Source organism: Hesperophylax consimilis, chromosome 4 (assembly GCF_061612785.1).
Source record: "Hesperophylax consimilis isolate HC1 chromosome 4, BYU_Hcon_1.0, whole genome shotgun sequence".
Taxonomy (NCBI): Eukaryota; Metazoa; Arthropoda; class Insecta; order Trichoptera; family Limnephilidae; genus Hesperophylax; species Hesperophylax consimilis.
The window spans coordinates 22,531,529-22,546,807 of record NC_142839.1 but is presented as its reverse complement, the minus strand read 5'-3'; the positions used below and the strand labels follow the sequence as shown (position 1 = coordinate 22,546,807).

Below are 15,279 nucleotides of genomic sequence, written 5' to 3'. Positions count from 1 at the left end.
TATGGATTTACCCAATTAGAAGATGCCATATCTCACTTGCCACGAAAAGTGAACATCGATAGTATCAAATAAAACAAGTTCGTCAGTCAAATGTTGTATTTCTGGAAGCGTCGAAGAATTGGACTCGTGGTGAGATAAAATAACAATGCAATGATTATTTCTTAGATTTTTAATTTGAACTTACACGCATCGACGAAATTCGTTAACACAATAATAAAATATTTAACTGTGATAATTTATACTAAGTATTGTTTTCGTAGGTACTTTAATAAATTAAAATTTTCTTAAGGCACTAGGATAATGGTTTTACTGCTCACATCATTTTACTTTTTTAAACTTTTTTAAATGTTCACCTGAAACGAAAAGAAAATTTATATAAATATATTTCAACATCCTACCATAAGCCACTTTGTCAGTAAAGCCAATTCAAACTTTTCAAATTACAATAATATTCCAATAGGACTAAAATTTAAAAAAAATTCGTGAAAAATCACAAACTAACATATCTATAGATTCTACCAGATTGAACCAGTGACTAATTTTATTGAAATGTTGATTTTCCCAAATTCAGCATACATCGTCGTAAGATACACACTTCTTACAGCGAAGCTGCTCTGAGTAAATTCCATGTTTGCCATTAATTGAATCACAGTATTCTGGAGGTTTTTTGACCAGTGTAACTTCTGTTCTTAAAACAGTAGCAAAAATTTATTGTAGACCACCGTCAGACATGTGATTATGTTTACAGTTCCCGTGATTGAATATTATGCAATGATTCGGTAAGGTTACTGGTAAAATTTGCGGAACAAACGTCCGGAATTGTGGCTAATATGAGTTGTTTTTCCATCGCACTGAATGTTTTATAGCTTTGGCCAACAGCTTTGATCCGTGATTTTTTTTTACTCTTCCAGATGAAGTATATCTTCAAAGGGAAGCGAATTTCGTTACAGAAGAAGTGAAACAAAAATCGGAAACAACACTAAAATGCATCTGGAATCTGGATTTATGAGTTCTTACACTACTTTGAGAAGTGAAACAAATCTTGAATAGTACGTTGCATCACAAACATTAGTTTATAGGGAACAGACGAATGAACACGTTAAATAAATACCCGATTTTTCATAAATAAACTCGAGTTACTTTTCATAATATAGAACTAAACAAACAAAATTCCGTTTTCCTCCATGGGAAATTCATAAATTGAACAGCTTTGAGTTAATGTCCTGTCTCAAAAATATTTTTGTAAAAACCGGACTCAGCGAGTTGCAAATATTTAGTGTACCTTTTTTGTCAATTATCTGCTGCCATAAAATTTGTTTGATGTTGTCAATCCATTGTTCCCGGATATCATCGTTGCATACGAGGACATATTGCTTAACATTAAACTTTTGGTACCAAACAGTGAAGGAAGGATCCGCTTTATCTCGCGGCGCGGTGAAACCCATTTGTGCGGTGTTGATTTCGTCAAAAAATAGAAAATTCTCTGTTAAACTCTGAAAAGAAAAAAGGAATAATTTTTATTTTATCTAGTTTTTTGCCTGGCTAAGACTCCCGTTCCAAAACAGCGTACCTAATACCCTTACCACAAACGAGACTTATTTCTATATTGTTTTTTACATAACTTGCTCTTTAAATGAATATGGGTAGTTATAGAAAAAAAATCTGCATTTAACAAAAAAATTATCTCGATACTATTTTTATGATAATAAATATTATCTATCAAATTCCGATGAAATTACTCTTCCCTCTCCCCTATGAATCCCCATTACTCGAGTGTGGTCGGAAATAATTCGGTTAAAGCGGTAGATATTAACCAATATCTGAGTTTAATTTGAAATGCCAAAAGTAATATCAAGAGACCCCAGCAACTTTCCGTCGGATCATACGTGATGTTTACCTACAGGTAAGTAAAGGTTAACTTACCTTCATATCAATCACTGTAAAAACTAGAGATTTTTCGAAGAGAAAGCATTTCATCCTATAATGGGTTTTCTTTTCATCGATAACAATGAACAAATTTTCTCTCAACAACACCCCTTGCGCCAATAGATCAATCTGGAAAAAAAATAAGAAGCAACACTATGAAGCTTGGCATAATGTCATAATTATTATCAACATCGCAAATCAATCAACAGAATTGTAACTTGACTTCCTCTGAGCGCTGAGCGCTTTTTAGATTCCGGGCTTCGGTTAGTCAGTTTCGAAACCCAGTGCAAGAAATTAAATAAAATTTAATCACTTTTTGTTGGAATAAATTCAAACGTATACACGTACACGGTGTATTTAATTATTTTTATTTATTTATATTTTTATAAAAGAGAGAAACATCCAAAATCAAACATCCCCGGATTGCAAATAACCTGACAATATTGATGAAAATCTCCTACTACCGCCACAGTAAGCGGAGAATGTTATTTGTATTGTGATGGAGGACTTAGCCAGCCGAGGAATTGAACACACTGTACTTGGGTGGGACCCAAACGCGATGTCAACTCAGTCACCGACCGGTCAACATTGGAGAAGAAGATAATACTAACGAATATCTATGGTATGCAGGTTGCACATAAGTTCCTATAAAATATTGCAATCATTCATAAAGATTGCAGCCTTAATACTATGGGAATTAATTCATTATATTACTAGAAATTTTGAAATAGGAATATGAGATCGTTAAAAATGAGCGAATTTAACAAGGTCCCAGTGACTTCATTGTGAAAGTATTCTACTTGTAAAACAGAGGATCTGGGTTCAATTCCCACTGGCCACCACTAATTATTATGTCCGGCAACACATTTAAAATAAAAAAATCTAAAGTATATTCACGGCACGTTCCATAGCGATAGATTCACTCGGAATAGCCTTATTGAAAGAACACCATTTAGAACGCTTCTTCAGGTAGGCGACACATTATGCTATACGCATCATGGCTTGGTCTATTTCAGCATATCGCTCGCCATTCACTACCAATTGTAAGGTATGGTGAGTGATATACTGAAATAGGCCGAGCTACGAAAATATAGCGGTTTTAATGGATAAAGCCGTGTTAAGTGACGACATTTGAATAGGCCGGTACTTTCCGATATTTCCACTCCCATCATACACTCCGCCATTGGGAATACCGCACAACCTGTATTCACTGAATATATTATATTCATCCTGGATTAAACATTATTATTATTATATGACGAATGAAAACACTTACTTGTGACCTTTTTATACAGGAAACGGAATCCTTGCTTTCAATTTGGTGTATGAGGTTTATGAGGCGTTTTTTAGCGTCCTTCAGTGTATCCACCAGGGTCAGCTGTTCGGTACAGATGACCTTTGTTGGAGCGCACGCCAACATGCTTTCATATGTCTTTATGATTGTGTCGAGGGCGAGGCGATATGAGTCAATCCTACCAAACGGATTGTCCATGAAAGACTGAAGCGTTCCACTTGCTTTTATTTCTTTTTTCAGAAGCTGAAATCAACTATAAGATTAATAAATATATTTCAATGAAAATGTTAATTTTATGTATTGTTGGCAGCTAACACTGAAGACCTAAATCCATTGAAGTGTATTGAAGTTAGTGAAGTAAGTACAAGTGTTCCTTATTTCTGAAAATTGATCAAAAATTTTCAAATATAGATTTTTTTTTCATAGATGATTTTATTGACCTGTCGGAGACCAAAAGTTTTTATGTAAATTGGTGGCAATCGTTTTATATTAAATTGGTATTGATCACACTTCCAGAGACTATCTATTCAGCGGATTAGTTTATTTATTTATTTTATTTTAATAATTGGTAAATCAAATTATTTTTTTATGCATAGCACAAAGGATAAAACAATATTATAAGCAAGAATTAGTCGCCTGAAATATCCATACAAATTGAAAATCATAATAATGTTTTTTTTTACAGGTGAAAAAAATATAATAAGCAGTAATTGTTGATTGAAGTACTAGTACATATTGAATTATTTTGCAGGTTGGGAATAAGCCGAAGTAGCTCAGTGGTCCAGAGCATCTGACCGGACATCAGAAGGTGCGGGTTCAATTCCCGTCGGCGGCATTTATTTTTACTCGGGAGATATTTTCAATTTGTGTGGATATTTCAGGCGACTAATTATTACTTACAATAATTTGTTAACTTTTGTGTTGTACATAAAAGCTTACAAATTACAAAATAATTATAAATTATATGCTATATTTTCTCTTGCTTAATGTGGCTCCTTCAATACATCTTGAAAATACCAATAAGTGCAGACTTTAAAGTTTCCGGCAGCAATAGTACTTCATCCTTTTATGCATTAAACTATATATGCGTATTCGCTTTGTCCGTTTTAAGTAGCCTTAATTCCATTTTGTATGTAATTTAGTTTGAAAAATATTATTAGCAAACAGGTTGTATATTATTTTATGCATAAATATCATCGAGTGCAAAATTGGCATTTATTTCACTGTTAGTCAATTTAGTTTCTTAAACATTTTAGTTACTTTTGTAAATCTGTTTCGCCTAAATATTATTCTCGCTGCCTTATTTTAGAGAATTTGCAACTTATTTTCTTCTTATTATAATGTTGGTGTAAATTTTTCTTACTAAAATGAGACATTTCCATAACAGGTTCACATTTCACACATTAATAATTTGATTCTAGCTGTTTTTTGTTCTAATAAATATTAATATTATGGGGTATGAACGTTTAAATTAGATATTTTGTCGATTATTATTTTTTGATAAAGGCTGGAGGTAAAAACACTCAACATATAACCGCAGAATGTGGTCTATACTGAAGTGGGATTTGAAAGAAAACTGGTGTCGCCAATTTACATCAGACCTATCGACTCTAAGGAACCAGTTATTTCAATGAATTCATTGTCTAGGAAAGATTTCCCATATATGAAAATGTGTTGAAAGTATTTTGAAACCTGTTGATAATTTTTACAATCGCGGTGTAAATAAAGTTGGTTATTTTATTAATATGACGTTTCACAATGATTTTGCTATTATTGAAGAATTGAAAATGTGTGAATAATTTCAGCATAAGTAAGGAAAACTCAGTAACTACCTATACCTATTTACTGGTTAAAATGGTTTTATAATTACAAGATGATGAGTAATATTTATGTTTTATTTATTGTAAATATATAATAAAAAAATAATATTTTCGATTTATACTGTCGCCGTTTTGGAATGAACATGCGACATTGTTATTAATATAATTAACCATTTCTAAACTTTGGACACATTTTGAGTAGATTTCACATCATCAGTCTTCAATACAAAGAAGAAGAGTTTCCGAATCTAAGCTAGAAAAACTCACTTTAACAGTATATTTGTGCTGGTTTACAATATCAGCTGGACAAACTCACCTTAACAGTATGTTTGTGCTGGTTTACAATATTATAGCATCCTTCACTTTTAGTTGAGTATTGCTTGGTGTATATCTCCATATTCTTTTCCTTTAAAAAACATATGAATTTATTATTTGACCAACAATAATTGTTGAAGTTGTGAAAGTATTGAATAAATATTTGTCTCAGGATCATTGCCATTCAAAAAATAATTAGAGACGATCAGAAATTATTTACCGCTCGAATGAACACCGTAACCAAATTCAAACATTCATATTTAGATCTGTAAAAAATGTCAACAAAAGAATTTCACGTTTCTAACCTAGAATTATCATTAAAATTAAAATAAAATAATTTGTTACCTCTTTATATTGCTTGTCTTATTGATGTTAATTAAAATTTTGAAAATTAAAAGTTCACCGAACTTTAATTAACTTAACTGAACTTGAATAATTTTACGTATTACGCAGGAATACCGACCCATGCACCAACAACCGAAATTAGAATGTTTAATATCATCCCAAAAGTGCCTTATTTTGAATGTTATAATAATAATTTATTGCGTAAATTGAAATAAAATAAAATTTACAAAATCAAAAGAGTTGTTATACAGGAATCTATTATTATTTTCATACAATTGGTATATGTACCCACAGAGCTACTGCAAGTATCTTGTTAACAGTGCAAGTAGCTTGCTCCAGCTGCTGATTTTGTTTTAATAGACGCGGTTGAATTGGTAGTCACCTCTGGGTTATAGCCCAAAATACTTATATGTTTATATATCTACAAAGAGGATACAGTGATCTTTTCAGTGATTTCTTTTAATTTTTTTTTTTTGCCCTGACGTTAAAAAAATACATTTATTCGAACTTTAATGTATTACGTATCTTCGAAAGTACTCACGTTTTGTATGAATACGTTTCCCAATGCTTCCAAATCATAATGTGCCTTCTTCAAACTTGGATATAATTTATTTGAGTGCAGAGTATAAATGTCACGAGTATTTTGAAAGACTTCCTGCGGAATAAGACTGAATAAAGGATCTTCATCTCTGACGTATAGTACCAGTTGCTTCAAATTCCACACATAGCCTTCTTCGCTGCCCAGTAAATCATCTACGCTTTTCTGCAATTTTCTGCGAAATAAATACGATAACGTTCGATAAAACTAAAGATCAAACATATTCGGCAACAACAAATGTATTGAAACACGAATGAATTAGTAGTAACAAAATTAATTGAAACCCTAATATGAATTTGCGACAGCAATATGAATTGTAGCGCAAACATGAAGTGAAACACGAACATGAATTGAAACACTGACATAAATCGAAACACCAACATGATTAAAAACACCAATATGAAGTGAAACACCAATATGAATTGAAACATCAACATGAAGTGAAACATACATGAATTGAAACATCAATTGGAACGCTGACATGAAAATTAAAATGCATACATGAATTGAAGCACCAATAAAAACATCGCATTCTACACAGACTGGAGTCAAATTTACACTAGGTCACTAGACGTGATGACAAGTACATGACAAATCTGTACTTCTACTACACCTTTTCAACACAAACTCCACATTCCAATGCAACCTCAAACCGTAATATAAAACTAGTTCCTCAACCGATAACACACACCGCACATAGTTCATTATTGCGTGCCCACCACATTTAGTTAAGTAAATCACGATTCTGTTTTTTCTTTTGTGTGAAACTCTGCGGGCATCAAAAATACCAAATAAAACGTATTTTTGTAGTATTTATTACAAAATGAGTTTTATTTTATTAATTTTCAATGTGCGTAACTTTTTTCGTACTATTTTTTCTATAAATGTAACAATTAAAACTTGTAAACGGAATTTCAAAAGCATGAATATGTTTTTAAACATTTGAATGACATTTTTGTTAATTGTTTTTGAGGTGTTATGCCGTGTTGCGCTAACTCCTACTTTATGTGTTATTTAAATATAATATATTATTTAAATAACACATCTGCCCTGATGATGGACACTGCAATGCTGTCCGAAACGTTGGCTAAAGAAGGAGTTAGCGCAACACGGCTAAACACCCCCAAACCAATTAGCAAAAATACTTTTGGCCGTGAAAATCTTAAATCATATTTGAATGACATGCCCAATGTTAAATTCATAGTTGTTAACTTAGTTAAAATGATTGCATGAAACGGTGAAAACACTTATAGTTGAGAAATACACTTACTCTTTGTACATTTCCAATTGGTTTATCTCCGTGCTGTCTGCACTATGTACACTCTCTGACAGTTCAGACTCTGTATTGTCTTCTGAAAATTCAACCCCATCGTCATCTGGTAGATTTTCTTCTTTATTATTATTTGAACTCCAGAGTGTAAGAGTTGAAGCCATGAAGTCTCGAATTTTAGCTACGGAATCCTTGTCTCCGCTCATAAACCCAATTATGTTGGCTTTTGCTTCCTGTATATTTGTCGGAGATTCGTCCACTTCATGAGACGAATTTTCTGCTTTTGAACAACTTGCCATTTTAAATAATTTTATCACTTTATTAAACTTCCACGTATGTTCACAGCACAGTTTGATACAACAACTTATTTATTACTTTATTTTAATGGACATGAACGTTTAAACATATAAATGATTCGTCCCGTATGATACATAGAATATTTTTGTTTGATAATATGAGCTAATCTTTAACGCCAAGTTGCGTATCGCGCGGATGTCTTTGTGGAGATAATGATATTTTCACGTTCAATTCGACTACCGTATCTATCATGAATTTAAGATAGTGAATTTCAGATTATGATAAGGAAAAATATAATGTTTGAAATACATTTTTAACGATATTGCACGCAAGAGTTCTATTTAAAAACTCCACATACTCATAGGTATATCTTAATAGTGAACTTTCTAGTATGTTGCGTAGAAAGAATATTCAAAAGTTTAATAATGTTCTGAATAAAATTGTTGAAAAAGTTTTTTTCTTCAATAATTAATAATAATGTGTATTATACTATCTGTATACAGGGTGTATCGGCACTAACCCGACAAACTTTAACCAGCTATTCCTTAGCACATTTGGAGTAAAAAATGTTATGGGCACTTTGCTGTCCGGTAGCATTTTTTTTCAATTAAAAACAAAAACATTTAAAATTTCCACACTACATCACTGTCATTGGCATTGCGTTTCGTGTTCAACAGCTGTTATAAGCAAGTATGTCAAAAAGCGTATTCGCTCTTTCGCTCACACTAAATAATAATAGTTAAAAATGAGACGAATGGTGCCGTGCCATTTTGTTGTGATTGTAAAAGTGCGCCAATATAGGTACACACGTGCATTATTCAACGGAATTCGAATAAAATATTTGCCAGATGGGTTTTCAAACTTTGACAAAGGATGAAACAGTGGTGACATGTGGTGAAAATATGAATAGTAAATTTTTTATTAAAGAAAAACGTTACCGGACAGCAAAGTGCACAGAAGATTTTTTTTACTCCAAATATGCTAAGGAATAGCTGGTCAAAGTTTGTCGGGTACGTGCCGGTACACCCTGTATATTTTAAAACTTATGGTTTTCTTATTTATTAAAATATCAATCGTCACCAATCTGTCTCAAGAGGTAGAGAATAACGTGAACAAGCAACTTTAGTTATGGCGAAAGCTGTTGGCGACTATTTCAAAATCCACGTAAATTAAAAAAAATCTCCCAAGTGTGGAGTCGCCTTGTATACCCGCCTTTACATCGATCGATGTTGTAGTTGCCTTGTCTAAGAGCAAAAAACGTGAGTAATAAAATTTCTTAGGCAGGTACACATTTCAAAATTCATTAAATATTTGATACATGAAAATAGAAAAGTTTTATATTACTTAGGTACTTTATGATAAAGTGTGAAAATAAATTTTAACTTGGTTCTTATTTATAAGTATGCTTAAAATGCCCATTTGATGAAGGATATAGTAATTATATTATTTATTTCATTATTATGTCACTAGTTTATATGATTCCAAGACGGTTTGCGGTGAACATGGAAGAATAGGTTCTCAATTCCTTGGCCGTGAGTCAAATTTATTTATTATTATCTTCTTCTGCGATAAGATTGTCCACAAAATCCATATATTTTTTCCTTCTTATTGGGTCCATATAATCGTAAATGTATAAACATTTGTTTGTTTTCGATCTATTTTTTTGGAATTTGTTGTATTTGTGCACTGATCCCGGAAATGTCCCATTTTAAACATTTAATCTTCAACTTTGACAAATGTCCGCCGCCATCTTTATTTCGACTTTTGTCTTTCTCTATTGGTTTTTTTTTTATGTTGGCCATATTGGTTTTTCTGTTGAAAACTACCAAACGCAACACTATTATTTCTACTGATTTCCGATTCCATATCTAACAATTTAGATTTAATGGCGTTCGTTTGGAAGGACAATCCCAAATGTTCTATAGCCATAATTATAGTAGAAATTTTTCCCGTTAATCCAGCAAGCAATATTGAACCGATCCATTCGTCATTAATCTTGAATAAAGTTCCCGCCAATTTTCCACTAACTGAGTAACGTAGAAATTCATGGAGATACAATTTTCAAGTCTAATTGGTATGAGGTTTCTCAATAGGCTTATCCTTCTGGTAAATCCCAAATCATCATACAACGATTTCAATTTATCCCAAAGTTCCTTTGTTGTTTGGCATGTACGTAAATGAAGAATCTTTTGTCAATATCAACTTGGTATCTTCTGCAGCTGCAACATGTAAATTGTCTACGTAAGATTTCATATACATTTGAAAATGTATTAAATTATTATGAAACATGTTGATAATTTTTATAATGACGGTGTAAACAATGTTGGTTATTTTATTTTATTTATATCACGTTTCACAATGATTTTGCTATTATTGAAGAATTGAAAATGTATAAATAATTAAAGCATAAGTAAGGAAAAATCAGTAATTACCTATTCCTATTTACTGGGTAAAAATCGTTGGTTTCATAATTAAGATGATGAGTAATATATATTTTTATTTATTAGAAACGTGTACCAAAAATTATGTGCCTCCTAATTTTTGATGTTTATTGTCACAATTTTGGAGTAAACATGCGACATTGTTATTGCTTTTATTAACCTTTTCTCCACTTTGAATGCATTTTGGGTAGATTTAATCATCGGCCTTCAAAACAAAAAAGAAGATTTTCACAATAAAAGTTCTCATCATAACAGCATGTTTGTCCTGCTTTACGATATCATAGCACCCTTCTTTAATTGAGTATTGCTTAGTATTGAATGTACGAGAAACTAAAAAAAATTGGTATCAACGGACCGCCCCTCGACTGGTTCATCAGCTATACTAAAAACAGAAAACAAATAGTAAAACTGAATAAATGCTACAGTGATCTGGAAGAAATCAAGTATGGTGTCCCTCAAGGTAGCATCTTTGGTCCCCTTCTATTTCTCATTTACATAAATGAACTTACTGATATAAAAATGGCATCAATCGACTATAAGATAATCAGTTACGCAGATGATACGGTAGTTCTAGTCAAAGGTCCAAGGTGTGGAAAAGGCCCTCAAAAGTGCGGAAACCGGTATGTCAGAAATAAAAAATTGGCCCGACATAAACTTACTTACCTTAAACATCTCCAGAAAAAGATACCAAACATTTAGCGAAATCATCACTGGGCAACCAAAAACCCTTCCGCCTTTATACCTACACCCATATACTCCCTCAAAATCCTCAAACCACCTCTGCAAAAAAATAGAACATACTGACAATATCAAGTATCTAGGCTTAACAGTGGACCATAAATTAAACTGGGAACTTCACATTAACTTGCTCATAAAGAAAATCCGTAAAGTATCATTTATTTTTAAAACTATTAGAAACATCATGTCAAAAAAACAAATAAAAAATGTTTACTTCGCGTTATATCAAAGCCTTTTAACGTACGGTTTATCAGCCTGGGGGGGAGCCGCTGACAACTTTTTTAAGCCCCTCAACACAACTAACAAAACATTAATTAGGATTATGTTCAAAAAGCCATATATGCTGTTGTGGGTTGTAATGGGACGCCCCACGTTATAAGCCAGTGTTGTGGATTGGGAGAATTACGTAGGGCGCAAGTGTTAGGAATGTAGCTCAGTGTAGAATCATGAGAATCAAATCATTCAGGAATGGTCGGCAAGTCTGCCTTTATGCGGGGAACTTGTCAACAATCTATACTTCACTTATCTCGTCAAATTAAACTCCTATGGTAATGATAAATGGGTATATTTACAGTCAACACGTACATTGTATAACACAAATGGGGACACAATATATATTCTAAATTATATACTGGCTGTTAGAATTGAACCATCTCTCTCAAAATTGTTTTGGCTGGCAGGCTTGTTTAACAGACATTAAAATAAGGCACATATTGGGGCAAATGTTAAGTAATACGCTTACATGAGCCGTTCCGGGAGATTCAGGAGTTGTGAGACCATGGAGGTGTTACTCACAGTCATGGTGGAGTAATAACCAAGGTGGTGCTTGGCCGTACGCGCCATCGTGCGCGTACCAGGCTTCAATATTGAAGCGTGCACTCTGCAGCCGAGTCCGGTTTTGTAGCAAACCGCACACACATGTTGTTTAGAATAAAACTAGATTCCGAGTGCTGGCCGCCGGAGCGGTCAGAGAAAACCGTTTGTGTTTAGCGTTGCCTGCGCAGTGCGATGCGCGCAAGCAGCTTGTGTTGTCAACAATCTCCGTTTAATTTTAGTTTCGTGGAGTTTTTTGAAATGCGTTTGAGAGATCTACTTTGTGAAAATGCATCCAACGGAAAATCTCCTAATTACAAATAATATACTAGATATTAGGAAAGTATTAATTTAAAAGATCATTCAAATAAACTGCATAAAATCCTCACTATGCCACGTAACTCACCCATATAACACAAGGGCAAAATCACATAATCAACTTCAAGTGCCAAAAATTAATTCAACCTTTGCCAAAAAGCTCGAATCCTTCCTAGAACCTTTCATCTTCAACTCTTTCCTGAAAGAAACCATTTATTGCAACACTCAAAAACACCCAAAAAGTTTACTTAAACATTTCAACAAATGGTTACTATACAAAAAAGGGCATGCATCAGTAAGTTACTATCAATCCCTTCTTAGTCCAATTCTAATTTTCTATTAACATACATTATTTACATTTATAGAGATTTACTCTTTCTTACTAAAACTGCTTATATTTTACTCATCCCTAGTTTATCAATACCTACTACTGTTGTTTAAACTATTTTTTGATACGTTATTATTATGAGATTTAGACGTTAGCATTTATGTAAATTTAAAGTTCCTACGAAATTCCTGTTTTTATGTAACCATATATGTATGTAACTATAAATGGAATGTTCCATGTATATATGTATGTGTATGTGTAAGCATATATATGTACCCGCCTCAGAACAGAAAACTTCTAGTGAGGCGGGTTACTTTCATATTTGTGATTATGATTATGTTATTGCAATAAACGCCCGGGTTACCGGCAATTAAAAAAAAGGTGTATCTTCATTTTCCTTTGCTTTAACAAAAAAGTTGTAGTTCAATTTATTATTTTACCAATGCAGACAAAATAATATAATTTTGGATTTGTGTCAGCCAGTTTTACAAGTGACCCTGTGCGAGCACCCGCCGCTAACTTTAAATGAATTACATTTTGAGAGAATGAATGTTGAGTGGGGATTTATTTATACCTATGTAAACTATTGTGGGGAGGGAAAATTGTTGAATCTTCCTCTTGCTCACGACACTAATGTGATGATCCTTACTTCTGCTGTCTAATCTATGCGGATGACTCTTCGTCATGTCACCAACCATTTTTGCATACTTTTTACGCATTTCCTAAACCTATGATTTATCACAAAGTAAATAAGACCTTTGTGGGTTTCTTTTACAATAATCTCTCACATAACGTTGTGATTATTTTTGATTTGATGTATGGAAAATATGACGAAACAAATTTCTTAAACAAGGTAAATATTTACACGTTCTTATTATGTTTAATTTTCTGTTCTGTTTCTCGCCCTTATCATGTTTTGTCTCGAGTTACCTACCGTTGTTTGAGTGTTTCGTTTTTTGTATAGCGTAAACAAATGTACTATGATGAAGTCAGATGCTTAATATGCATCTCATGTCAAGTGCTATTTTTTGTCAGGGGGCAGTTAAATCAATATAAAACAAACTCAGCGTTTTGACACATTCGGGACTGTAGGTACCTGGAGATCGTTAACCCTCTCATCACCGATAGATATTTCCAGGAATTGTAACGGACGCTGTTGGCCACATTATTTCTTTTTGTCAAAATATGTTTACATTTATAAAATGTGCCAACTCCACGCCACTGGAAAAATCCTCACTCCCCGCCACTGCTCATTTTGTATCCCGTTTCGGCCTAAAATGGCTGAAAATTCTGACTCCGAAAAGCATCGGTACCGTATCGCGCACGTACCCCGGCCGAGCGGTACGGTGTTCAGATTTTTCTATGTACAAAATAACAAATTATTAAATTGTGCTATGCATAAATAAAATCTTGTCTTAAAAACATTAATTTATCAAAAAAAATAATAATCAAATTATTAAATGTTACAAATACCTATTTTTTACTTGTACATCTCCTCAGCGGTAGTTATAAACACTATTTGCGATGTGCTACCACTGAGGAGATATTTAAAATGCCGTTTTTTAACGAATTTGTGTAACCATTTTTGCAAAATTATTTTTACTTTTTTGCCTCTACAAAAATCCAGGAACCTCGTAGCATAGTGAATTTTTTCTCTTTCTGAGCGCTATGTCACGGGGGACCTGGGAAAAATACTAACTTAACCATTTTACAAATTTGATCGCTTCAAGATCATTTTTACACTTTTATTTAACAAACATTTTTTATTTTTTGTCGTATCTTGACAAACTAAAAATCTAGTTGTCAAGATACACATTGTTATAACTGCTATGTAATTGATATTCAGGCGAGCTTGCAAAATCTTTGCAAACTCCTAAATTTAAGCGTCTGCGTTCAACTTTACCACCAAAACAAGCGTTTTATTTTCAACAAGTGACTCCCGCCAACCAACTGCCTCACCTCGCCTAGTCTTCTGCTCCAAACCTTCTGGTGTTACCTCATCAAGACCAGCCGCCCCTGCTGAGGAAAACCGCCAACGCCAGAAGCGAGCAGAGACGACAGCACACTCAGTGTTCAACATTCACCGAGCACCGGGTGCGGGAGGCAGATTGAAAATAATTTCGTACCACTATCATCATCATCGGCCGTAAAGGAGCATTCTCATCGGTTGAAGACACTGTTTGGAACCGGCGCCCAAATCTACAGTCTTGTGCGGACTGCCGTCTAGTACAGGAATGTTATATTTCACAGAACACAAGTAAGTCGGGGGATGTCGAGTGGCTATTTTTTTTGTTAAAATGTATTAAGGATAGTGATTTTAGGGTACCGGTTCGAGTTCATTTTTTGTTGAGGTTTAGGCAGGGGTGTTTGACCCCGAGTAAGGATTATGTATTTGTCCCGTTGACAAAGGTTATCAAATCAAAGATTGTGGTGAGCGGAGTCAGCAATGTAAAATTGCTGTGTATGAACGGCATAAGAATAACAATGTATATTCTATATGTCATTCGGAGAATTCATTTTCATACCAGAATTTCGATCAATTTTATGTGTTCGGTAAAAATCCGATAATTAAAAATTGATGGCGGAAGGCGACCAATAGAAAGGGGAGAGAAAGGGTTAAAGCGCATTCATTTAACGCGATTTGAGGAAAACAAATATCTTCGTTCGGCGAAACCGTACATTATCTTGTATCTAAAGTCTCGCAATGTTTCAGATAGTAGTCTGTGCAGATGAGAAAATAAAAAGGCGCGCGCGAATGTGATGAAGAACTGCGTTA

At 33.5% G+C, this 15,279-nt stretch overlaps 1 protein-coding gene across 1 annotated transcript; it reads right to left on the bottom strand.

Annotated features, from left to right (window-relative positions):
* Nucleotides 1-231: 231 nt before the first annotated feature.
* On the bottom strand, nucleotides 232-7,979 carry LOC149424363 (kalirin). Its single transcript, XM_089631301.1, has 7 exons — nucleotides 7,569-7,979; nucleotides 6,242-6,473; nucleotides 5,357-5,446; nucleotides 3,203-3,463; nucleotides 1,924-2,055; nucleotides 1,283-1,493; nucleotides 232-353 (listed from the first exon to the last, which is right to left on the bottom strand). The coding sequence occupies exons 1-7, from the start codon at nucleotides 7,865-7,867 to the stop codon at nucleotides 319-321; spliced, it is 1,260 nt and encodes a 419-aa protein (XP_089487427.1). The 5' UTR covers nucleotides 7,868-7,979; the 3' UTR covers nucleotides 232-318.
* Between the last annotated feature and the right edge of the window lie 7,300 nt (nucleotides 7,980-15,279).